We start from the raw sequence: 25,856 nt of genomic DNA on the forward strand, positions 1-25,856 counted from the left end.
TGTGATCAAGATTAACTTATTAAACTTAAGTTTGTGTAAATGAAGAATGTATAGTATTCTTCAAACAAGGCCAAATGTAACTTATTTGAAAAAGCAAAGGGACACGTGTGATATCCAGAATAGTTGATCTATCCTACCCCGCCTTGAAGACATCTGCATATGTTTCAGTAACTGGCTACCTTCTTGCCTGGGGGCTTTAGAAGACCTAAGCTCTGAGCAGGTGGCTGAAGGATCTCGATCATTCACCGGAGACTAGCCCTAACCTTTTGGGACCCAATTGCCTGCCCTGAATACATAATTCTTATTAAATGTTTGGAGGTCTATTTCCTACATAGTGGCTATTTTAGGGATCTAAACTCGTGAGGCAGTTTTTTGTAAGCCATAGGTGCCGCCATCGAGTTCGAAACAGGTCATCAAGCTTGCCACTAACTTTATTGGGTATATTTGCTTAAGCAAAGGGTATTTAAAGCACAATAGAAACCATCAACGGCTTCAATCCTTGTCCTCACGGTGCAGCATGAATCAGTCTACCAGGTTAAACCACAAACCCACATGTCATGCCACCAGGTGTGGGAGTGATTAGCTGGCACAAGCCGTTTGGCACTATGATTTTCATAGTGACATCACAAGTGGGCGTGTACCCAGATATATGAAGGATAGATGAGCGACATTTGCTACAATCCACTGGGTAGGCTGTAGGACTGATCTATCCTGATGCATCATGGTGGCATGACTTGAGCCCTTCAAGACTTTAATTACCCAAGTACTCAGGACCTGGGCCAAAATGATGATCGTGACATTCTGGAACCCAATCTCAAAACATGTTTCCAGCTCAAGTAGGTTTGGATAGAGCTCAACTATGAACAATATCACAGGGTTTCTAGCACAAGCTCTTGCAGTATTCCTGAACTATGAAAGGCAAGCAGATTTGATATCTGTCGTACTTCAGTTGACTCAAGTCACAAGAGCAATACATAATATTTTAATTTGAATACAATTTACACCTCAGTGAAAAAGCAGAAGGCCACCCAATAAGTATATCTACTTGAACAGGATTTCACGTGCTGCATTACTGAATGCTGACGGCATCTTCAGATGCCTCTTTCTGTACTTTCCATTAGTGAAGGTTTGTGGAAGAACTGGGCTGTTGCCGGGGGACGGATGTTTGACAGGCGAGCCATTCAAGGCCGCTCTGGGTGAAGAAGTCGGTCGTAGAGAGGGCGTGTCTTTTTTTGGAGCATTGCATAGATGAGTGTTTATCTGAGATCGAGCAGAGTTTCAGAGTTTCTGTTAAATCTGCTGGCTTCATAACCCAGTCAGCCGTTGCTCCATCAAGTCAGGAGACTTGAACACCAACTGTGGAAGAAAATAAGGACACTTTCAGATGGGAGTCAAACAAATAAAGGAGATCTGGAAGCCAGGGGCCAACCTACATCAAATTCGATTGATTTTTTACATGGTTTATTGTGTGAGCTACCGGTGCAAGACAGCGCACCCTTCACCCCTTCAGGGTGATATATATCACCCTTCACCCCTTCAGGGTGATATATATCCAGAACGTTGATGATTAGTTGGTTACGTTTTAGAACTCCACAGGTTATTTGTTAGGGTTGCTAATTGGCCTGACTCCTACCAGACACCACTACCAGTACTACTTGGCGAAAATTCCTCCTCCATGTGCTGCTTGACCTGGGCCTGGTGCTCCCTGAACTCCACGGTCACGCCAAAATGTGTTTTGTGTTGGAGCTTGAGAATGTTGTCAAGCAAAAACATTTATTCACAGTTCATCTACTCATGTATAAATAATCAATTTCCAGTGCCGTTTGGTATATCCTCCTATGCAACCCTGGACGGAATATAACGCATACAGTATGACTCCACATGCGGTGGATTCTCTATAAAATATTTACAAAATGATAAATTGGATTGAAAGGGAAACATTGGGTCTTGTTTAGACTAACTTAATGTAAAAAACAAAGTATATACAGTAGGGTCTAGAAACCTTTACATGGTGCAGTGTAAGCTGCTCCTCAACTTGTGGCCGGTCAGAGAAGCCACCAGCTCAGCTGTAATGGTGCTGACCTGGCCAGCCTCATGGCCCTCCACACCCCTAACCTTCTCATCTACAAAGAGAGGGATGAGAACAAAGATGGCCTTCCAAGTATAAATTCAGGTCTCCCTGTTTACACTACTATACAATATGTTGTGCACAAGAGCTGTAGATAAATGACCGAAGTGTAAAACGTAAGACTCCGTGCATGAAATGCACCATCCGGAATGAACACAAATACAATCAACCAGGCCTTTGCGGACGGTTGAAAGGACATTGGGCGTGTGCGAACTGCAGTGCAATGGCAAACGGCGACTATTGAAGGGGTGATATCATGCTTTTTCGACTTTTCCCATTGCTTTAGACAGTTATAACTGTCTAAATAAATCTGTCCATGTTGCATGAACACCACTGCTGTTGTACCAGTGGGGGGAGCCTTTTGTTCCATCAGGACTACAGTCATGCACAGTGCAGAGTCAGAGCTGCGACCTGCCACATCCATCCTCCTCACCAGTGACAGGTTAGGCCCTTCGCCGCCAACATCACCGACCCTCAACTGCAGCTGCATCTTCCCCAGGACCCATGTTAGGGTGTTCTGCCCCAGATGCATGGTTCCACTGCCTATGATGCTCATCAAGTCCTTCACCTCCAGAAGCTTGCTCCTCGCATCAGCAGGGATCTAAGGCAAAACAGATGGAGGGAGCAGAGTTGTTTGCATGTTTCTGATCACTATGAAAACGAATGTAAAGGAAGGAGCCTGTTCACCTGTTCTGTTGGTTTCTGAACCATGTGGGAATGTGTTCTCCAGTCTCCAGCCAATCCTTGGTCCACTTTCCTTTTCCCCCCCTCCATCAGCTAAAGACAGCTTCAACAAAACCAAATGCTTACTTTTGGGCTCCATCTTATGGAAGACAGGAGAAAGAAAATCTGTCATACACTGCTGGTGTATGTCATACACACCGAGATCACACTGATCTCCAGCAGGCTGCGGGCGGACTTCACTTCACGCTGGGGTGGTGACTCTAGTGTCAGAGTTGTAGACGGTCAGCAGAGTGCAGGCTGGGCAGACAATCGGTATATGGTATTTAGTGTGTCATCGGGGTTATAAGGATGGAAATCACGTACAACGAACACTTCATCAGCTGACATGGTTTGACTGTCCTCACCGGATTCGTGAACTTCTCATTTTTCGTCATGTTGCCTTGCATCTTTTTAGAATGCAGATTAGGGTATCCCAGTCACAGAACTACACCGATATTGTCAGCACTTTAGCGTGTATGGATGATCCACAGGAAAGTACCCGGGAAGAGGCTGGAGGCCCTATTTGAATCTCTTCTCTCACCTGCCCAATTCTCTTTTTGGCGGTATCCATCGCGGTATGTAAATAGCATACACTGGAGAACAGTCATGAACCAAGACCACGGGCAGACTAGTAGCGGGTCTGACTGACATGTAGCCTAATTTGAGAGAAAACTATTTTACTTTAGTTTTGTAAATGACTTAATGAGCTTTGTACAGACTAAATGAGTCAATTATAAATGTAATTAGCCTAATAGCCCAAATGATTAGGTCTAACTCCCACGTAGTTGTCAAATCCGAACACTGACGACGATGTTATATCTATAAGGCTTATAAATTGGCTTATTGTCAGCATGTTATGTGTAGGCCTATTTCATTCTCATCAGGTAAACAGGAACTTGTGTTTTTTTTGTCCTTGATACAGGAAGTTAAGATTCGGTCGAGAAACGATGCAGAAACCCTCTAGCGGTCCCGTGTTTACCCCCCTTCAAACAACACGTCCCAAACAACACTTCCCAAAACAACCTCATTTACCAGGTGAAGACAGGGGAACGAGAACAGTTTTGTTCTGCAGTAGGATCATTAGGCCTATTCCGCGTTTCTGAAGAAAGCCACTCGCCAAGAAAGAGTAAAGAATAGTCGTAAATTATGCTGAACATAATAATGTTAACTACTAATTGAAAAATCTATCATGATAAAGTGTTATTTATAGGGATGCATTGTGGAGGCACGCGCGAGATGCGAGCCTCAGACGTGAGGTCTGTCCTAGGCAGACCGCTGATCAGCGGTGTGCGTGAGGCTGCAGTCATTCCGGCTGCATCTGGTTACGTGCGTGTTTGAGGGTATTTCTACTGCGTGCACGGTGATGTGTTTCAGTTTGCATGCGTCCATCATAAGGGCTATGGGCGCTAGGAGGGTTAGGTCTCGCCTACAGAAAAATGCGAAATACAAACGCACGTGTAGTGGGTGGACCTTGCGTTCACGTGGCTCTGGCTAGCAGCACTGTGCAGCTGCATCATCCACAGCGCGAGCATCCTACTCAGCAAGCAGAACATCATGGAATCTGCAGAGTAAGTGGGGTATTCAAAATGTCTGGGTTTGAGTTCTAGGTTTGCATCGATATAGGTGATTGCGTTTTTTAGTGGAATGAAAATGCTTTTTAGCTTTTTATTTATTTGTTTTTTTTTGTATTATTTTCTCACAAGAAGGGGGAATAAGTAATCCAGTTCAACTCACAGTCAGATGACATCAAATTGATATTTTTGTATTTATTCTGTATTCCTGTGGGTCTCGCTGTACATTCTTTCTGTCTTCTGTGTCTGCAAATTTAGCAAGTTATTTCTGTAACTGTAAATGTTCTGAGGAGTAATTACATGGTTAGTGGGTCTGTTGACCCCCTGAACTAAGCAATCTCCCCATCTAATCACCATCACTGCATGTGTCTTTATCCGTTATCCATTCCATAAGTTTATAGTCATCTTTTTGTCAGGACTTCCAGTGACCTTGCTGCCGATATATTTTGATCTGATTCAACTGCCAGGGCAATACATCTCTGATTTAAATTAAAGGTATCTGTAACAATGTTCATGCTACACCCGTGATGTTGGAACTGGATTATTGCATAGTTAGTTATGGTAAAATGATAGAGGGCAGGAGAGGGTAACATGCTGCCATGTTGTAGACCTCCTGAGTGTGTGTCGTGATGGCTGGTTGACCCTGTTGCACATTGATAGGTCAATGCCCCACAGGTGTGCAGCCTCGCCCGACACAGAGTCCAATCAGTCTGTTTCGGGCTAGGGGAGGCTGCTTAAACCAGCCATCGTCCACCACATCCACAGTAACCTCTGCAAAAGAAAACAGCAACATTCAAAATAGACACCATCACCAAGAAAAGTGTTAGGGATTCAAATCTGAAGAGAATGGCTAATTTGTTTATAAAGTTGTCATAACAACAGTCGTCGTCGTCGTCGTCGTCCCCCCCCCCCCCCCCCCCCCCCCCCCCTTGCAGTGTGATCCGGCTCATCATGCAATACCTGAAGGAGAACAGGCTGTACCGGACCCTGAGCGCCCTGCAGGAGGAGACCACCGTGTACCTCAACACCGTGGAGTCCATCGACAGCTTCGTCCTGGACGTCACCCGGGGACACTGGGACGCCGTGCTCCTCGCCATCCAGTCCCTCAAGCTGCCCCAGGACACGCTGGTGGACCTCTACGAGCAGGCGGGACCCCCCAACCCCTCATCCCCCCCTAGCCCTCCACACGTTGCTCATCCGCTCTTTCCCTTACAGAGGACACTTAAATGGTTCTCTATTAATCAGAGGCAGGGTATCCGAGTGTGGAACAGTGTAGGCAATGAAGCATTGCTGTCTGGTCGTCTAGCAGATGCTCTTGTCCATAGCCACTCTTCGTGGTTTATAGTCGCCGTGAGGCAGCAGTCGTGAAGTGTGCAGGCAGTCCATGCGCTGCCATGGCTTTTCTAGCTTGCACTTCGCTGTAAAGATGAAGCGATTGCATAGTTTAGCCCAAGTGGCGCGACGAATAACAGTATGAACGCGAGCGGCTTTGATTATGTATTACAAACATAAGAGTTGACACATATGTCAAACATTTGGGACCCACGAGACACACAAAACACCCAAAGAAGGAATTCCAAGAAAAACACACAATTTGAACCGACAGAACAGTGCAAAGAACTCTTTCTCTCTTTTTTTCTCTCTCTCTCTTGCCCGCTCTCAGGTGGTCTTGGAGCTGATCGAGATGAGGGAGGTGGGCGCGGCCCGGTCACTGATGAAGCAGACAGAACCCATGCTGCTGCTGAAGAGGAGCCAGCCAGGGAGGTTCAGACACCTGGAGGGCCTGTTGACAAGGGCCTTCTTCGACCCCCGGGAGGTAGACACCCCAACACATCCATTGTGTGTGTGGGTGTGTGTGTGTGTGTGTGTGTGTTTGTGTGTGTGTGTTTTGGGAGCCTGCCTGAACCTACCTGTACGCCCCACCCTGCTCTAAATGTGGTGGTCCAAGTTGCCAGACGTTGTTAATGGTCACTAATGGTCATTAACGGCATGTTAACGTCAGATGGACTTTAATTGCTAGGTGCTAATTGCTTATATCCACTACAAATCGTGGTCGCTAACAGTCTGTTACAACTAAAGCCCGATTACTAAGGAACTGAAAATATGAATAAAAGAACTATGGACCAATCTTAGATAACTTGCCTCCCACCCCAGCAGAGATGGGAACACGTTGCTAAGCTCTGACTGGCCAAGCGGGTGTCCGCAAATCTTTACCCCCCTGCAGGCGTATCCGGGCGGCAGCGGGAAGGATAAGCGGCGGCGAGCCATCGCCCGGTCTTTGGTGAGGGAGGTCAGCGTGGTGCCCCCCTCCCGCCTCATGGGGCTCCTGGAGCAGGTCGGAGTGAGTGAAGCACTCCCTCATTATCCTCCTTCAGATAAAGGATCTCCAGCTAGACTCCTTCATTATCCACCTTCAGATAAAGGGTCTCTAGCTAGACTCCTTCATTATCCTCCTTCAGATAAAGGGTCTCTAGCTAGACTCCTTCATTATCCACCTTCAGATAAAGGGTCTCTAGCTAGACTCCCTCATTATCCTCCTTCAGATAAAGGGTCTCTAGCTAGACTCCCTCATTATCCTCCTTCAGATAAAGGGTCTCTAGCTAGACTCCCTCATTATCCTCCTTCAGATAAAGGGTCTCTAGCTAGACTCCCTCATTATCCTCCTTCAGATAAAGGGTCTCTAGCTAGACTCCTTCATTATCCACCTTCAGATAAAGGGTCTCTAGCTAGACTCCTTCATTATCCACCTTCAGATAAAGGGTCTCTAGCTAGACTCCTTCATTATCCTCCTTCAGATAAAGGGTCTCTAGCTAGACTCCCTCATTATCCTCCTTCAGATAAAGGGTCTCTAGCTAGACTCCTTCATTATCCTCCTTCAGATAAAGGGTCTCTAGCTAGACTCCCTCATTATCCTCCTTCAGATAAAGGGTCTCTAGCTAGACTCCTTCATTATCCTCCTTCAGATAAAGCCTAGACTCCTTCATTATTATCCTCTCAGATACGATCCTCCTTTAACCAACAGGTCTCTGGCTAGACTCCTTCATTATCCTCCTTTAACCAACAGGACTCTAGCCAGCCAAGCATCGTGTCTATCCCAGAGACAATAACCCTCCTCCTTCATATATTTAATATCCTTTCACATTTCACATCACATTTTAAAGCATCTACAGGACATTCAATAAGTTCCAAAAAATTATGCCACAAACGGGAGCCGTTCTCCTCATTCCGAGGAAGAAAGGGTCTCCGTTATCATTAGCACGGCGGCTGAGTCACGTTGCAGACAGCCGCGCGTCACTCAACGGAGCCCGCCGCGTTCCCCCGGGGGGGTCATGGCGTCATGGTCTGCCGTGCTGCTCCCGCCCCTACAGTCCCTGAAGCGGCAGAACCAGCTAGCCCTCCTGGCTCCAGGCGTCCCCGATGGCTCCTCCACCCCCTCCCCCGGCAGCGGCGCAGAGAACGGCCCGGAGGAGGAGGAGGAGAGCTGCCCATCACGGCTCTACGGCCACATTAAGGTACTCGCCAGATGTTTTGACAGCACAATGTCTGTTTATGTAATGGATCCTTGGATCGCACTTCATTTTACGGTCGTTGAAACGGTTTTTGTGCAGTTGATCTTCTTGAGGACATGACACCAGCTTAGTGGTTAGGGTGTTGGACTTCAAACACCAATGTCCAACATGTCATCCTACTGGTCCTTCACACACTCACACACACACACACACACACACACACACACACACACACACACACACACGCACACGCGCGCACACGCACGCACACGCGCGCGCGCACACACACAGATAAATAATTACTATCCGCAGCTGAAGGCACTCTAACAGTTTCCAGATGGACCTGCCTAAGGGCCTGTGAGCAAGGTTAACAAATCCAACAGCTTACATCACCATGATTTAATCATCATCACAAACCCTCACAATAACCATCTTCAGAAACCACCACCACCACCAGCCCCACCACGTATTAAAAGCAGAAGTGTAGTGCGTAACTTCTAGATGTTCTTTTTTATCGAAGTTTGGACAGCAGGCGCACGTGGATTGTGCATGTTTCTCCCCGGACGGGAGGTACTTAATCACAGGCTCGGTGGATGGCTTCATCGAGGTGTGGAACTTCAGAACCAGGAAGATCAGTCGGGTAAGAAGGCACTTCTCATTTCATCTTCACGGATCATTTTATGCCAATGGTTCAAAAGTGTTTGTGCTTGTGCGTGTGCGTGCGTGTGTGTGCTTGTCTGTGTGTGTGCGTGCTGCGTGCACGCGTGTATGTGCTTGCATACTGCATTGCGTGTGTCTGTGTTGCCGTGTGTTTTTGGACGTGTGCCCACTGGTGTGTAATTGCGTGTGTGCTTCCGTGCGTAGGATCTGAAGTACCAGGCCCTGGAGAGCTTCATGATGATGGACGCTGCGGTGCTCTGCCTCGGCTTCAGTGCCGACGCGGACCTCCTGGCCACCGGCGCACAGAATGGCAACATAAAGGTCAGCACTCTACCAGCACATCATTCATTGAACGGCTGTGTGGTACATCGTGAGTGGGTTGGTCTCTCCTCCATGGTACCGCTTCGGCACCGCAGCACCTCCTCCTTGGACTAATTTAGAACTTTAGAAGCAAAGTTACCACTCTTTTTTTCGATCTCTTGTTCTGCCAGGTCATCATTATGATGTTAACGCTATGTTTATTTGGTTTGCTTTATCGACCGTGAATTTAGGTATTGGGAAACCAAGATGAAGATGTAGTGTGTGTGTGTGTGTGTGTGTGTGTGTGTGTGTGTGTGTGTGTGTGTGTGTGTGTGTGTGTGTGTGTGTGTGTGTGTGTGTGTGTGTGTGTGTGTGTGTGTGTGTGTGTGTGTGTGCAGGTGTGGAAGATCCACAGTGGGCTGTGTCTGCGCAGGTTTGAGCGGGCCCACTCCAAAGGGGTGACCTCTCTGAGCTTCTCTAAGGACAGCAGCCTCATCCTCAGCTCCTCCTTGGACTGCTCCATCAGGTGAGCAGCCCACTGGGCAGAGAACAACACGGAGGTAGACACAATAAAAACAGGGAATATTAAAAAATAATATTGAATTATTGTCAATATAAATACAATATATGTTCGGTAGAATCATTAACAGTGAGTTCCCACATGCACTCTTACCCCGTAAAGTTCTGCAAGATCTCCCGTATGGGATCGATATTCCAGGAAATCCGCACCGTCAATCTGCCCGTTCAAGTCCTTCCTGTTCCAGCCATCTGCTGGATTGTCTCTGGGCCCGGCCCCATATATTCCGGCACTGCTATGTGCCAGAAAGGGTGCAAGACAGAAAATTCCCAGAACCCAGATGCATGTGTGAATAGTGTTAATCACTAGCGCTATCCCAGTATTAAACAGAAAACTTTGTGTGAAAGAGGATTTAAGTGTAATTCCGGCAAAAATTTAACCCAGGGTCTTAGTTTTGGCATGTAAACCCATAAAAACCTCCAGATACTTTTTTCATTGAAAATCGAGTATCGAGTTTGCTCGGCGCAATGTTTGGCTTCCAGGATATTGGCCCTGATTAGGGACCCTAATCATGCTACTGCAGAGGTTTGGTGCTATTTTGAGCTATATAAGTAAGTGGTTAAAAAATGCCGATTTTGAAACATTCACTGTGCCCCTAGCCAATAACATGGAAGCCAAACATTGCGCCGGGCAAACTCTATACTAGATTTTCAATGAAAAAAGTATCTGGAGGGCTTATTTGATGGGTTAACATGCCCAAACCAAGACCCTGGGTTCAATTTTCGCCGGATTACACTTTACGTTTTTTCCTGTAAAAATCTCAGTACATTTTTTCAACTGCATTGTTTTGTTTGCTGGATGCATGTGTTCATGTGTTTCTGAATCTAACTGATACACCTGTTAAATCATGTGATTTTTTTCTCAGAGTGTGTTGCTTACAGAATGCTCGCCAAGGTAATGCTAAATTTGAAGCAACTAAATATAGACTTGTGCATGTGCATTGCCTATTTGCAAAGGGGGGGAATGCTTTGGCTTAACTTGAGTTGAAGGGGATTTTACGACTTGTGTTCCAGTTTGGCTGTTCCTAACACATAGCCATACAAACCGACAGAAGGGCTCGATAATTACAATCCCCACCTGAAGGTGTGCTCACTGTTTCCAGATAGAGTTGCCTACAGTCTTGTCATCCTAATCAAGGTTAACAGTTCCTGCAGATCCAATATGGTAGCTTAGCTTACAGCCTAGCCTGCAGCGTCCTCTGCTTTTCTCCTCGTCCCATAATTGTCCCCTGGTACCATAATAGAATAATGGATGCTCCTTTCCTTTTTGACCCACACACACACACACACACACACACACACACACACACACACACACACACACACACACACACACACACACACACACACACACACACACACACACACACACACACACACACACACACACACACCGTCTACAGATTATGCAACGTGGATGTACACTTTGCGTTACATGAACGCTTGACCTAGCGTCAACACACACAGAGACACTCATACATCTTCCTCCTGCTCATCCCATGCAACACAGCACAAGCTTCCCTTTTAGCTCAGGGAGTCTTGAGCATCCAAGTGTATTACGTTGTCCGTGTACTGCAGCATGAGCACATGGTCTGGGTGCGTGGGAGAGCAACACACAGTCCATGTGTGCCTGGAACAACAACGCTGCAACACGTGCATCGCACGCAGCACCACCACTCTGTTCCAAACCGCTGCTCCTGCACCCTAAATCGCCAAGGAAGGAGAGGGAGGACGGGGGGATACAGCGAGGGTTAGGAAGAGTGGGGGTGAACAAGAGAGACGGCAAGAGGAAGAGAGCATGGAGAAAGATTGAGGGGGAGTGAAAAGGGAGGGTGAAAGAGGGTGAGATGGAGAAAGAGGGTTAAATGTGCGTCCACATTGTGACGCTTGAGCTAATCTCATGGCATTTTATAGGAGCTAAAAATACCCTACACCCATCAGTGGGTGTTTGTTTGCTTTTCAACCCGATCCTTCATAGCCCCCATCTGGAGGAAATGCAGAGTGGCTGGTGTACAGAAGAGAGAGACGGCTGCTTCTGCTGTATACTGGATCTCTCTCGCTCTATCCCCTCTGTCTTTCTCTATCCCCTCTCTCTCTCTCTCTCTCTCTCTAAACCCACTCTCAATCCCAACAGTTTTTTTCGACAATTGCCCTTTAATAATTGATTGAATCCATCCTCCCTGTTTCTCCAGGATCCATGAGATGCGCTCCGGGAGGACGCTGAGGAGGCTGTGCGGTCACGCGTCCTTCGTGAACGACGTGTCCTTCACCGAGGACGGCCGCCACATCCTCAGCGCCTCGTCCGACGCCACGGTCAAGGTAGTCCCCGATGCGACGCCGGACGCTACGGGACACGGCCGCGGAGCCGTGTTGTACCATCTTCCACGCGTCATCATAATCACATGACCGCCGTTTAACAGAGTTCTGGTGTAAAAACGAGTGCTGTCAAGCGATTAAAATATTTAATCGTGATTAATCGCATTAATGCCATAGTTAACTCGCGATTAATCGCAATTCTTTTTTCTATGATAAATATCCCTTGATTTCTTTGTCCCATACATTTTTCTCATTTTAATGCTCTTATCAACATGGAGAAGTACATCGGCTTGCCTTGTGCAAATGTTTTTTTATTGATAACAACATTAGCATACTGATCAAAACAGGACGATTAAAAAAAAAAAGCCTATAGTGCAATTGAACGATGAACCAACAAAGATACTGCCTTGAACATAGCAGTCAGGCTACTGCTTCTTTGTAAAATTGTTTTGCGTTAACGCCGTTAATAACGCGTTTAACTGACAGCTCTAGTAAAAACATTAACGATGTTTAATGTCTGATATTAACTGTTAATATCGGACATTAATATCGTTATATGGTGATGTTGAAAGATGGTTTATCGTAGAAGTTTGTAGACGATGATACATGACCTGGAGCTCCATGTTGCCATGTAGCAGGTCTCTCCCAGGTGAGGCTGCTAAAACCAGCCGCCATCCATACACACTCTGCAGTCACTATTATCATTTTCCCTCCCTCTGCTGATAATATAGCCTATAGCGAAGCCAGCCTGAATGCGGCGAGATCCCATCGGGTTTGATGGTCTGGCTGTATGACGCTACCACTAGTAGATACAAAGCTACATCGGTGCACCCCTAAGGATATTCCTGTTTGGATCATTCCAGATCTGGAACACGAAGACGTCAGAATGCCTCCACACTCTCACCACACTGTCGGGCCCGGACACCCCGGTCTACAACGTCCTGCCCCTGCCCCGGCACCCTGAGCTCTTCGTGGCCTGCACCCACTCCAGCACCCTGCTGGTGCTGAACCTACAGGGTCAGGTAGGGGGGAGGACCTCAAGACCGACACATGCACCCTTCATGTGCCACGAGTAGGGCTGAACGATTAATCGAATTCAAACCGACATCGCAGTGTAATAGAATGCAAATTTGCAAATCACTAAGGCTGAGATTATAAAATATCTAACTTCTTTTACTTTATTTGTCATTATTATTATTATTAAAAAATGTATGATTTGTTACTGTGACTGACTGGAGATCAGTCAGATTCGTATTTTTTTTTCTTTAACAATTCAATAGTTCAATAAAAGAAAATGGTTAAGCCGTAGCCAAGATCATTGCTCGACATGTCCTCATCGAATGATGCCCAAAACATAGGGAAAGAAAATGTCCCCTTTCCATGTGTAGAAATGACTCGTGCCATCCTGCTGTTTTCCGGGGTTCTCCTGTGCTATATTCTCATGTTAGTATTTTGTACTCAATATAAAATACCAAAGCATTTAATTTTGTTTTGCCGTATATTATGTTTTAGTTAGAGTCTTGTGACCTGGTGCAAGTGATCTCTGTCTCGGTCACCGCACGGCCGGGTTGGCCGCAGTGCCCAGATGAAGTGTGAGACCCCCGTCTGCCCCTGTAGACGGTGAGGACGCTGAGCTCCGGGCGGACCCAGGGAGGGGAGTTTGTGTGCTGCGCCGTGTCCCCGCGCGGGGGGTGGGTCTACTGCGTTGGGGAGGACCGCGTGCTCTGCTGCTTCCGGCTGGCTACGGGACGCCTGGAGAAGACCCTCACGGTACGTCCCGTCGGTGATATCCGGGGGCTCCCCGCGCTCGGCCCCGGATGACGGAATAGCACAGGTGGTCTTTCAGGGGATCTGGACTTTGTCCACATAAGACGTCGTCTGATACGGCCCCGGAACCCAGGGCTAGACTAGGGCCCATGCAGTGATTGCAAATTGATGACCAACTAGGCCGAATCAAGAGTGTGTTACATTTCTCTCCTGCCCGTCTCTCTCTCTGTCTCCCTCTCTGTCTTTGTCTATGTCTTGCTCTCCGTCTCCCTCCCTGGACCACAGGTCCATGAGAAGGACGTGATTGGCATCGTCCACCACCCTCATCAGAACCTGATCGCCACATACAGCGAGGACGGGCAGCTCCGGCTGTGGACGCCATAGGTTGTCATGGCTGTAGGGCTGCAAACAAGTATAATCTTTCTCTTCATTTTCAACAATCCATTGTTTATTTTCTTTGAGGTGAGGACTTTATTCGTGTGGACAAGTTATTCATGAGGCCAAATGAATGACAATTGACCAGATCTCAAAGCGACATCTTGAATTTGCAAAGGCCACCGAGAAAATGATTGAAGCATAATTGAATAACCAGAAAGGAGAAACCAACCAACTTTGGGGATTTTATCAAGTGATAAAACAGGAATGGTTTGGTAATAATAGAGCAAAACAGAGCAGAGAAAGGAAGGGTGGAAGGTGAGTGGGAGGAGGGGGCGGGTGTTTGGTAGTTAAGTTTCATAATCTTGTGCTTCTCTGCTCTTTCCCTTGATACCTCTTGCATTTCACCTACTGCAGCTTTAATAGCGGAAGAAAATGTCTCTCTATTGCAGATATACTTGCAAATATGTCACTGTTGTGTACTTACCCTAGATCAAATAAAGCAGCAACTGTGCATTTTATATTATCAGTGGTTATGTACTACCACGGTGCTGTGTATAATTAATTGTCTTCAAGGAAAGGCCTGTGGCCTATACCTGTTCGGAGCATTACTAGAGCATTACTGTATCTTATATGTATCATGTCAATTGGATTTGCTGGTCGGTGTGTGTATATATGTATATTCTGTACATAACATTAGATTTGCTGGTCCGTAAATATATTCTGTACATAACATTAGATTTGCTGGTCTGTAAATATATTCTTTATATAACATTAGTTTTGCTAGTCAGTATACTTTCTGTATAAAAACATTTATCTGGTCAGTTTATATAATCTGTACACCTTGGATTTGCTGGTCGATATATATATATTCTGTGCATAACATTCGATTTTGCTGGTCAGTATTTATTCTGTACGTAAAAGTAGATTTGGCTGGTCAGTATATATTCTTTACATAACATTAGAGTTTACTGGTAGATGTATATATTCTGTATATAACCTTTGATTTGCTGGTCTGTCACCATGATTGTGAATAAAACGTTTAGTGACTAGCTAGGTGTCCGTGACCTTGTTTCACTACCGATACATATTGATAAGGGGGTCTTTGGAACTGACCTCAACGTGAGTGTGTGGACATTTTGCTATTGTCTGACAGTGAGCCTTGACCACATACCCTGCTTGTTCAAAGCACTCTGATGCAAGTCAAATTTAGTGGACCAAAAAATATTTATTACAACAAAACAAAATCTACAACAGATTAAGAATTAAAAAAGAATTGCATAACATGCTCTTTAAATTATAAATTATAAACCATGAACAAATAATTGGTCCTTTATATTGGCAGACAATGCAAGACCATTTATGTGTTAGCAGTATCCCTGACAACCAGATTAATACACAGCAGTATAACTCCATAACAATGAAATGAAACGGCAGTCCTCCATACAAGAACAATAGTTGTGTGTATTGAAATGTTGACAGAAAGCTGCATAAAGAGTAGCGCGGGTTTAAAAGATAAGGCTCGGTAACACTAGTCACTCCAGTGTAGAACCACATTTGGAACTGGAGTCAATCCAGTTATATACCCAGATTTGGAAAAGACTTAAACCTCCACCATTTGGCTTAGACACGTAAAGGTAATATAAACTTTCATTTAATTGCAATGCACTTTACTTTATTTATTCATTATTGGCAATGGTAGCAAAATCACCATCTGTCCAATTTTGCTAGTTCAAACTAATTACTCAATTGTCGCAAAGCAAAGAAACACTAGACACTTTCTATCATATTTTACCAAAGAGATGACCTTCCTTCCTTCCCTGCTTCGTAACATACAACTGTTGAGTGTTTATGTAGATTGCGCTCATGATATAATTAATTAATTAATTAGTGATTCTTACTCAGGGAAACATGCCAAAATCTTTAACAGAGTTTCACAGTTGTTTGCATATAATCACTGCAAAAATGTATTCCTTCGTATCATATATGCAATTAATGTACTTTAATATTGACAGTTAGAAAAAATGAAATGCTACTCCTATGTTGTTATAGTGTAATTGATTGTTAGATTTTATGCTTGATGTTTACAAAAAGCCCTTAAAATGGTACAGCAGAGCGGGGGTGATTGGGGCTTCACAGATAATAAACTGTACCATCCATCTGTTATTAAAAATATATATTAAAAACAAAAACACGTTGGCCTCAGGTTTAAGGTCACCAATTCAAAACACACCTTTCTGAAACCACGACATCAACCCTCTGCTTCTTCGGCCTGCTCACACGACAATCATGAGATAAAAACTACAAGTCACTAAAATAGACTACAGGAAGTCCTTCCTCCTAAGGGAACCATTCTCCTCTTCTCCTAAGGAAACCCACCAAGTCCCTCCTCCACTTCACAGAGTGAGGGTGTGGCTCCCACTACCCGCACGCTAGGCCGCTCAGCACTGACCAGCACCCTCACGGCCTGGTCTTAGACGTACATAAGGAACATTTGGCCGAGTGGTGCACCCACAATGCACCTGGGCGGCCACGTCTATCGTCTCCTTTTTAGCGTGGGATTGGTCGCGGTAAAAGAGAGGCCATCGAATGAGTCCCGTTGGATTTAAAAACCTCACGTCAAAAACACGCCACCCGACAAGTGTGGAAGCACCCCTGGTGCAATGAGCACATGGGGGGGGGGGGGGGGGGGGGGGCGACCTCAAGACGTCCCGGTCACGTTTCACGGAGCATTCCCACTTGACACTTCACACCAACATGATTAGAAACTAAATTAAAAGTACACAGAATGCAAAATACAGAAAGTGCTTCACTTGAATCACGGTTTAGACCTCAGACGTACGGCGGCTGGGGAGGTGGGGTGGGGTGGTAGAGGAGGAGGTGGAGGGGGTCGATTCAAGGCGGGCTAGGTGGGGGGGGGGGGGGTTTAGGAGGTCTGACACTGGACCCCGCCGGCGCTGGGGTAGTCTTCCTCCTCCACGTAGTAGTGGCGGCTTGGTCGCTTGCGGTTCTCAAAGTCACAGTCCTCCAGGTCTGCGTAGATGTAGAGGTCGTCGTCCATGCTCTCGGGCTGCTCCTCCTCCAGCTTCCCCGGGAGGTAGGCCTCCAGCTCCTTCAGCTTGCCCTGGGGCAGGAAGTTGGCCTGGGGGAACACCACCTGGGGGAGGGGGAAGTCACACAAAGTCAAAGTCGGCTTTATAGTCAATTCCAAAATATGCGCCAGACAAGCAGAGGAATCGAAATTGCCATCGTCTCTGACCCACTGTGCAATAGGAAGAAAAGGATACCATTTTGTCAAATAAAATAGAGAGTCCTGCTTTTGGAGGGACCAGAGACCCGAGACCCCTCTGTACCAAACCTTTAAGTTGATTCTCGGTACAGAAAACTGGGTCTGTTCTCGCTCCTCAGCCGAACTACCATTCATTTATTTTATTTCCCATTGATTCACTATTTAGCAGATATTTATCCAAATACTGCTAGGAGTGCCATCAGGTAGAAAGCCGCCATTGGGGGTTTTCGAACCCACAGCCCATCCGGCGAGGAGTCCAACACCAATAGCACCCGGCTATCCTGCCCTCCAGAGTGTGTTTTGGGTTGAATGCATATGCCTTATGACCATACATCTAACATTTAATAATGTGTTTCGAAACAGTGTTGTACGCGTGTGGTGCAGACTGGAGAGGCTGTTCCGTACCGAGAAGTGAACAAGGAGCCGTCCCTTCTCAAAGGGGCGGCGTTGCATTGGCATCCCTTCGCCCAGGACACACTTCTTGTCTCCGGGCTTGATCAGATCCCCTGAGGAACACGACAAGAGACAGCATAAACAGGAAGGCCCCCCAAACATAGTGGAGCATAACAAATCTTTTCCCTATAAAAGGGAAAGTAAACAGACCACATGAAAATGACTACGGAGAGGCGACTACACTCCTAACCAAATCCAATTTAATATTCGATACTCATCTTAATTTCTATTCAAAGTGGCAACCTCAAGGATTTTAATGTAAATAAAGTGCCTTTGGCCCACAGATAAAAGCCTTTCAATTTGCATCAGTATTATGGATGCAAACTGGGTGCCGGTAGTGACTCTGTTTGTATCTCTGGGATAAATATTGTCGCCAGAGAGAACGAAACGGAAATCTTTCCGAATTCAATTTCGATCAAGATCAAAAATGATCCGGTAGGAGTTAAGGATTCAACATGCCTCTGTGTGGTTGTTCTGAAACCGTCGCCCCCATGCAACAATGTAGCTAACAGATTTAATGATATACGCCAACCCACACAATGCGTAATTTTTATCAAATTTACACTAGAGGCTGATTTATCAGCCACAACCCTTTACCCAACATCTGTGGATATTGCAAAATGAAGTCAACTCCTTCTTTCAAACAACAACTACTGGTGAAAACCACTCCTATCCTGTGTATATTAATTGACAAATGTTTTCAAAAGCAGAGCAGATACACGATTTCAATGTTCATCAGAGTCTAAGCCAAGCTGGGTGAGCTGTGGCCTGTAACAGAGAGGGGCATCTCCGCACGTCAAGTCATCCGTCAGTGATCTGCAACATCTCGGTGGACGTTGCTTGACGGTCGAAGACGCCCGATCGTGTTGCTTACACACTGCAGTCGGCTGAGCCTGTCTAGGACTTCAGGTCTCTTGCTCAAGGAGGCCCACAGGCGGACTCGGGACCCGAGGAGGCTGGAGGCCAGTACAGGTCAGCTGGACCTTTTACCTGGATTAGAGGTGATGAGGAGGGTCCTGTTGTCCAGCGTCTGGACGGGCTTCTGGAAGCCACACAGCGACTCCACCAGCTGCAGCTCCATGGTCATCACCAGGTCCTGTCCCTGTCTGGAGACATCAGGACAAACAGTACTGTTGGTCGATGGTTTCACACCTCAGAACACAAGACCGGCCTAATGCGCCCCAGGGCTGCTTACAAAGGTCCCAAACTAACTAAACATGTTACCGTTAGACAACGCAGTAAACACTTCAATACAAGCAGGATAAACTGATACATAGAACATTTGTTAATACTGAAAACTGAGATCTGAGATCTATGATCGTCATCTCACATTTAATATTTAAACATTAGCTATTAATAATGTATTGGGTTGGCATTCATTGAAATATGAATCAATGAGGGAAAAACATTACTTGCAAGGCTAGGCAATGCTTGATGAATACGACTAAAATTTAAACACCAGTAAATGTGTGCATAATAATAAGTGACCTGGTGAAGCGAGAGTGTTCCCTCTGGTCCAGGACGATGATAATATCTCCCGCCTCCAACCCTGGTTCCTGATCCCCCTCTCCGTGGAAGACCACCTTCTGGCCATCCTTCATGCCTGTAAGGACAGAGTCAAGCCACCAGTGATCTTTCTACTCCAAAATGGGCCTTATTCACATAGCAGCCATCTTGGTTCTAACCTCAGTGATTCGGTTACCTGACCCAGCTAGTGTTAAGAGCCAAGATGGAACAAGATGTTTGGAAGGTTAATCAGGACCATGGGAATAAAAATTATGCCAAAACCTGGGATCACCTTTCTGCAATTTGCTTCCTTACCACATAAGCATTTCCCCCTATGCACACTATTGTAATAATATGTTCCAGCCTTCAACTGGTGGGTTCAACGCTACAGGTTAGGCTATACTCTGCTGGTGTGATTAGCGCTACAGGTTAGGCTATATACTCTGCGGGTGTGTTTAATGCTACAGGTTAGGCTATACTCTGCTGGTGTGTTTAGCGCTACAGGTTAGGCTATACTCTGCTGGTGTGTTTAGCGCTACAGGTTAGGCTATACTCTGCTGGTGTGTTTAGCGCTACAGGTTAGGCTATACTCTGCTGGTGTGTTTAGCGCTACAGGTTAGGCTATACTCTGCTGGTGTGTTTAGCGCTACAGGTTAGGCTATACTCTGCTGGTGTGCTTAGCTCTACAGGTTAGTCTATGCTCTGCTGGTGTGCTTAACGCTACAGGTTAGGCTATACTCTGCTGGTGTGCTTAACGCTTTATAAATGATAACAATAATTTATTAACACTTTTCAAGAATGTGACTAAAAGTAATTCGAAGCAGAGCAGTGAAGCCAAAATAGGTGGGACGTGTCAGAATCCCTTGCTCAGTCTAGCGGCTCAACATTGAATAGTTTGGAGGTATAAGAGCATGTAGCATTGCCTTTGTTATGGAAGGATCTTATTCCAGATTCTCTACGTGGCACCACGCCCAACCCCCCCTCCTACCTTTGTCGATGTGCACCTCCAGGATCTTCTTCTGGCGGACGATCTTGCGGCCGCCGCAGGCTTTACAGCGGTCCTTGTGGCTGATGCGGCGGCCCTGGCCCTGGCAGCTCTGGCACACGCTGGACACCTGCTGGACCATACCCATCCCCAGCTGGTGGAGGCGCACCTGCATGCCTGTCCCGTGGCACGACATGCACATCTCCACCGCCCCTTTACGGCCCCCCCGGCCTGGACAGAGGGCAGAGAGGAGGACAATGGTGAGGCGCCGGAGTGCTTTCACTGCCTTACTGAGACCTCTTCAGATTAACGGAGTACCTGCCTTGATGACCCGATGTGACACATTGTCCCAATACTACTACAGTCAAGATAAGACCTGATCCCAAAAGGGGACCTCAGGTGTTACAGCAGCAATGAGTGCATCAAACAAGAGAAGTATAACTAGATAAGAGTAAATAGTGGAATACCAGTAATGTAAACATATCCAGGTAGCATTGGCAGTGTGAAAGGTTGGGTTTTGCTGGAGTCACAGATGGTGCTTGAACAGGGTTCATAACTAGTTCAGTATTCATGAGTAATGTCCTCCTTGGAAGCACAGGGCTCACCTTCACACTTCTCACAGATGGCGTTTTTCTGGACGGCCAGTTTCCTGGTGGCTCCGTTATAAAGATCTTCCAGAGTCACGATCAGCTGATGAACCACATTCTTCCCTGGAGGTGGAGCAGGCGTGAGGAGAAGAACAAGAACATTCCATAAAAGTTTGTTTAAACTGTTTATCTCTCAAACACTCAGATACATGCTAGGTTTTGTTGATGGAAAACGTGCCTATAAATACGTCACACACAAACAAACTTTTGCTACGAAATGTGCGCCATAATATGGGCATCTTTAAAGTGACTCTTTTGACAGGGCAAAGTTCATCTACGTAGTAAACATCAACGCTAGTTTGAAGAGTTAAGACACATTCCCGCAGTAATGATTTAATACAAAAACAAGTAACAACAGTACTGGTAAATCAATAATAAATGCGATATACAAATGATCAACAAGATAAGGAACTCAGTAAATCCTATCCTGTATCCAAGAATGACGACACTGATGGCTATCTTCTCGTACCTCGTCTCTCCCGGTGCATCCGCCCACCGCCTCCGAAGAACATGTCAAAGATGTCCATGGGCGACGCAAAGCCGCCCCCGCCGCCGCCACCCCCGCTGCCCCCCTCCTTGATGGCCTTCTCACCCCCCCGGTCGTACACCTCTCTCTTCTGGCTGTCCGACAGAACTTCGTATGCTTGCGAGATCTGCTTGAACTACAAAACACACACACAGAAACAAATGTATACTTGTAAACATCAACAAACAACATAATTTAACAGAGTTAGCTGATGTTTATTAAATGTAAGACGAATTTGTCTCTGTAGGTAAATTATAATGCATGTGGAAGGTTTATGTTGAGACATGGCGACTTACTCTCTCTCCCTCTGTAGGGTTTTTGTCAGGGTGGTATTTCAAGGCCAGTTTGCGGTAGGCCTTCTTCAGCTCGTCTGCTGTGGCACTGGGCGGGACACCCAGCATGTCGTAGAAGCCGGTTTCTTTGACCATGATCGCCTTTAAAAAACGTACCTACGAAGTGGCACACACGTTAATATTGACTGATATTGATATTTCATGAAAACCTCATCTCTCAACCCTAGGCACACCACCACGACATTATGACTTTGATACTCTGTTTAGGCCTAAACGGCATCTCACAATACATAATGTCATAACACAGTTGTAACTACACAACAACATCCGCCTCGTATGTCACCGTCCAATGCTTCAGACACGCAAACAAGCACACACTTTAATGTGTACCGCCACCCCGTGGAGGTGTGCTTTAGCCCCGGGTCCAGGGACCAGGTGGGTGTCCTGGTGGTTGTGTAACCCTTCTTGTATGTGGTGATGCAAGTAGTGCGACTTGCACATTTCTTCAGCTACCATTACAACATCATTTTAAGATACGCAGTTTGTTCCCAATAAGACACATTATGACCTAACACCTTATACTTAATTTATAGTTATAAACTAAACATATACACATCTCTATTACCCGTCTCTCATAGCCCGAGTTAGCTGAAGCTAACACAGATGTTGTGTTATGATGGCGTTACCGACGATTGTTAGCTTCCGGCCGGCTAACAGGCAGTGGAGTTAGTGTTCAACAAACCGAACCACGATCGACAGGGAACACGAACACGTTACACATTACAAGGAGATCAGGAACGGGTTACCTGCTAATTTAGATCGATAATCATGGAGGGGAGCAATGGACCCTGACCCAAGACGACCGCCTTCTAGAACCTTCTGTAACCCGAGCAACCGCTGGAGCGCACGAGACGAACCGAAACCAGTGACGTGGGTCTCGCGCGACACGCGTCAACAAAACAATAGTCAAGCAGCGTGCGGTAGTAATTTGTTCACCCACTTTTGTAAAATCATTCTAAAATGCTTACTTGCTGGCTTATCAGCGAAGCCGGAAATCATGAACCTCTACCACTCCCTCACTATCAAAGGGTTACGTTGGGTCGAGGTCCAGAGACGACTATTAAAGATAAAAAATGTTCTAGACATCAAGGTATTATGTAAACAGTTACTTGCTGTGCATGCACACACTGTTTTCACACAATGTTCTATTCTTGAAAGGGGTATGGCTGTAAAGCATATCCATTAAATACTCATCACAAATGTTAACTTATGCATATGTTATTTGTCCTGGACTAGTTGAACTGAAGGCAGATTGCAACAAGGGATATGTCAAAGTTAAACAGGTAAGATAGGGTGATGATAACGTAGATATATGACGTAAGCTGTTAGGGCAAGCCATGTCTCGTTTGATACTCATTCATCTTGTTAGTCGAATGGGTGGTTGACCGAAATAACCGTTTCATTTTAAGCTTTAATAGTCATTATTTTCGTTGTCTTATGTTACCATCAATAACCAAAAATATTGAATTGAAGATTGTCCCCATCCAGTAACCAAATGTCCTCCTCCTTTTCTCATTTCATAGCTGGGTGCAAACCCCACCTTTGTTGACACTGTTGAGGTGGGCAAAGGCATGGAGGTCAAGATGGAGCCCGGGCAGCAGCTTCATATTGTCAACCAGCTCTACCCCTACACTGTATATTTCATGGAGGACCACTCAGGAGAACCGCCACCTGCCAAGAGACCGCGTGAACCCTCCTCGGTGGAGGCAGCTGACAGTAAAGGGGCATCAAACGTTAAAGTAGCGAAACAGGCTAACCACACGCCGTCGTCAGGCAGAGAGTCTGCTACGTCCAACAATGTAAGCTGGCTAGGTAGCTTAGCTGAAGTTCTCGAGTTGACAGCGTTAGTAAGTTATTTCTTTGTCTCAACATGGACAGGTTCAAGTATTCATAAGTTGGTGCTGTGTTTTCACCGGATGCTGGATGATGACTGGAGATGGCCAGTGGTATGCTTCGGCAGAGAAATCGGTTTACCCTGTTAAATTGAAAAATATCTCATATTTCTGACAGGAAAAACCTGGAATATGGAGCAATGGCCTCAAGGCCACCATGCAGGACCCTAAAATGCAGGTAGACATTTTTTTACCAAGTATTCATATCTTTCTAATTTACCCATGTTTTAGTTTTTCCTTACTTGCGTCCAATGCTAATAGCCGCTTTTGTCTTTCCGTTTCGAAGGTTTACAAGGACGACAAGGTGGTGGTGATCAAAGATAAGTATCCCAAGGCCCGCTACCACTGGCTGGTCCTGCCCTGGGAGTCCATCCCTAACATGAAGGCCCTGCGTGGGGAGGAGCACTGTGACCTGCTGAGACACATGCAGCAGGTGGGGCAGCGTATGGTCGCACAGTGCAAGGACGCCCCCGCTCTGCGCTTCCGGAGCGGCTACCACGCCATTCCCAGTATGAGGTGAGATGTAGTCCAAGTCACACTACTGGCTCGGGTGTACTTGTCCTGTCTAGCTTAGTCTTAACAATTTAGACTTTAGATGATTTTCTCAAGTCTGATGGTAGACTAGCTTGAGTCTGGAGGAATGGGGGCGTTTCACTTTCTTTCAATGTTTGTTTCGACCAATAAGGGTGTTAAGAGGCAGTGATCTGTGGGCGAGTAGTCAGCCATAAAGTTTAACTAAGTGTCTGTAGGGGGTTTCAAATCAACACTGTGTAGACTGGCCACTGTAGAAACACAATAATTAAGAACCGGAAACAAGGCATAACTCTGCCCGTTGCCCCTAAGATAGGTTTAACTTTAAACTGACTAATATACGATTATTTGTGTTTCACGCAAGCCACATTCACCTGCATGTCATCAGCCAAGACTTTGACTCCCCTGCCCTGAAGAACAAGAAGCACTGGAACTCCTTCACAACTGATTACTTCATTGATTCTCAAGGTAAGGCTTTTAATATTGATACACATGACACGTGTTTTGTTGTTTGTTTTTACATGGTTAATGGTGCTCTGATTTTAATGTGCAGATGTGATCCAGATGCTTGAGAAGACTGGAAAGGTCACAGTAAAAGAAGGAACCAGTGAGTTGTTGAAGCTTCCGCTGCGCTGCCACGTGTGTCATAAAGAGCTGGCCACTATTCCCAGTCTGAAGGAACACCTCAAGACTCACATTTCCGTCTAAAAACACTTCATAGGCCTACAGTCATGCAGGCCCACAGTTCCAAAAAATAAGCCCTATGGTTGTAAAAATATATTTTTTTTCTTTTTTTTTCTAATGTTATAACTGGTTCTGAGAAAATCAGGGATATTGAGAGCTTGAACGTTCAACACTAATTTGGTATTTTTTCTATTATTAACTATTAATGTTAATAATATATAAAGTTAAGCTCTCCTTCTGATGCTAAGGCACCTATGAGACCATGTTAGGCATGTTTATATATTCTGAGATATTTGATTATGTTTTTGTGTGATCAAACCTGAGCATCTTGTAGTTTTACGCTCAAACAGTGGAAGTCTGCACTACTACTGGAAACTACTTAAAACCCTGTTTTACAAATAAAATAGTGGACATGTTTTAACAGTCCCCCTTACAAGCATTCAAGTATTGTAATCTGTGTCCATGTTTCCAAGTGTTTTCTGTTTTCTAAGCAATGGTTGTATTTTTTGTAAAAAACTGTAGCCCGCTACAAACTACAGTATCATTTCAATACCAAGTTCATATTTCTAAATTTGAATTCTAGATGAATACTTTTTATTTTTGAATGATTGCTGAAACTTCAACGTGGTAGATTTATTCTGAATGTATACATTTGCTTATTCTCAGTATGAAGAAAGTTGGATTATCCTATTCCTATCCTATATGTTTTACTGTATGATACAAAAGGATTTGAACTGGGAAATACCATTTATCTTGAGGAGCTATCTGTGACATTAGGTTGTTTTCCTTGCCTTGTATAGTTTGTCTCCATCTAGTGGATCTTTTTCGAAAACATAATCTCAAATCACGTCGAAAGGGTTTTCACGAGGGAACCACGTAACAAAAATTAACAGAAAGATGAACAGAGTTTACCCTTTGAAAAAAACAAAATGTCAATGGCCAGTAGGCCTACGGTTATCGATCACGCGACCTTGGCGTTATTAGCACCACCGTCTAACTAACTTTGCTAACCGGCCGTGGCGTGGCTTTAATATAGTTCATAAACATAAAAACAACATAACATAA

At 45.5% G+C, this 25,856-nt stretch overlaps 3 protein-coding genes and 1 long non-coding RNA gene across 5 annotated transcripts; 2 read left to right on the forward strand and 2 right to left on the reverse strand.

Annotated features, from left to right (window-relative positions):
• Positions 1 to 2,278: 2,278 nt before the first annotated feature.
• LOC132454043 (uncharacterized) lies at positions 2,279 to 4,002 on the reverse strand. The gene is made up of 4 exons (XR_009524856.1): positions 3,217 to 4,002; positions 3,011 to 3,109; positions 2,816 to 2,915; positions 2,279 to 2,729 (listed from the first exon to the last, which is right to left on the reverse strand). It is a non-coding gene; the product is annotated as an uncharacterized LOC132454043 (long non-coding RNA).
• A 21-nt stretch (positions 4,003 to 4,023) lies between these two features.
• On the forward strand, positions 4,024 to 14,976 carry LOC132454036 (WD40 repeat-containing protein SMU1-like). The gene is made up of 12 exons (XM_060047185.1): positions 4,024 to 4,419; positions 5,358 to 5,568; positions 6,086 to 6,238; positions 6,647 to 6,763; positions 7,791 to 7,934; positions 8,452 to 8,571; positions 8,796 to 8,912; positions 9,290 to 9,417; positions 11,660 to 11,786; positions 12,647 to 12,805; positions 13,401 to 13,553; positions 13,836 to 14,976. Exons 1-12 carry the CDS (start codon positions 4,406 to 4,408, stop codon positions 13,932 to 13,934), a joined length of 1,542 nt encoding a protein of 513 aa, XP_059903168.1. The 5' UTR covers positions 4,024 to 4,405; the 3' UTR covers positions 13,935 to 14,976.
• A 157-nt stretch (positions 14,977 to 15,133) lies between these two features.
• dnaja1 (DnaJ heat shock protein family (Hsp40) member A1) lies at positions 15,134 to 22,567 on the reverse strand. Of its 2 annotated transcripts, none has more exons than XM_060047186.1 (9): positions 22,431 to 22,567; positions 21,628 to 21,780; positions 21,275 to 21,467; positions 20,764 to 20,868; positions 20,162 to 20,389; positions 19,156 to 19,270; positions 18,658 to 18,773; positions 17,620 to 17,720; positions 15,134 to 17,082 (listed from the first exon to the last, which is right to left on the reverse strand). In XM_060047186.1, exons 2-9 carry the CDS (start codon positions 21,757 to 21,759, stop codon positions 16,852 to 16,854), a joined length of 1,221 nt encoding a protein of 406 aa, XP_059903169.1. In that variant the 5' UTR covers positions 21,760 to 21,780; positions 22,431 to 22,567; the 3' UTR covers positions 15,134 to 16,851. The 2 variants fall into 2 exon arrangements, with proteins under 2 accessions (XP_059903169.1, XP_059903170.1); XM_060047187.1 differs by lacking the exon at positions 22,431 to 22,567 and adding an exon at positions 22,250 to 22,386.
• A 71-nt stretch (positions 22,568 to 22,638) lies between these two features.
• On the forward strand, positions 22,639 to 25,230 carry aptx (aprataxin). Its single transcript, XM_060047190.1, has 7 exons — positions 22,639 to 22,774; positions 22,921 to 22,967; positions 23,208 to 23,483; positions 23,695 to 23,754; positions 23,863 to 24,092; positions 24,472 to 24,575; positions 24,661 to 25,230. The coding sequence occupies exons 1-7, from the start codon at positions 22,645 to 22,647 to the stop codon at positions 24,813 to 24,815; spliced, it is 1,002 nt and encodes a 333-aa protein (XP_059903173.1). The 5' UTR covers positions 22,639 to 22,644; the 3' UTR covers positions 24,816 to 25,230.
• Positions 25,231 to 25,856: the final 626 nt, after the last annotated feature.

Source organism: Gadus macrocephalus, chromosome 3 (genome assembly GCF_031168955.1).
Source record: "Gadus macrocephalus chromosome 3, ASM3116895v1".
Classification (NCBI taxonomy): domain Eukaryota; kingdom Metazoa; phylum Chordata; class Actinopteri; order Gadiformes; family Gadidae; genus Gadus; species Gadus macrocephalus.

Excerpts from the sequence above, each read along its gene's own strand:
- LOC132454036 (XM_060047185.1), top strand. Across the intron at positions 6,239-6,646 it reads CCTTCTTCGACCCCCGGGAG|GCGTATCCGGGCGGCAGCGG; the intron begins GTAGACACCCCA and ends ACCCCCCTGCAG. Across the intron at positions 7,935-8,451 it reads GGCTCTACGGCCACATTAAG|TTTGGACAGCAGGCGCACGT; the intron begins GTACTCGCCAGA and ends TTTTTATCGAAG.
- aptx (XM_060047190.1), top strand. The coding sequence starts at position 22,645 with ATGCTTACTTGCTGGCTTATCAGCGAAGCCGGAAATCATGAACCTCTA. Across the intron at positions 22,775-22,920 it reads AAAATGTTCTAGACATCAAG|TTGAACTGAAGGCAGATTGC; the intron begins GTATTATGTAAA and ends GTCCTGGACTAG. Across the intron at positions 23,755-23,862 it reads TGCAGGACCCTAAAATGCAG|GTTTACAAGGACGACAAGGT; the intron begins GTAGACATTTTT and ends TCCGTTTCGAAG.
- dnaja1 (XM_060047186.1), bottom strand. The coding sequence starts at position 21,759 with ATGGTCAAAGAAACCGGCTTCTACGACATGCTGGGTGTCCCGCCCAGT. Across the intron at positions 20,869-21,274 it reads GATGCACCGGGAGAGACGAG|GGAAGAATGTGGTTCATCAG; the intron begins GTACGAGAAGAT and ends CTCCACCTCCAG. Across the intron at positions 20,390-20,763 it reads CATCTGTGAGAAGTGTGAAG|GCCGGGGGGGCCGTAAAGGG; the intron begins GTGAGCCCTGTG and ends CCCTCTGTCCAG.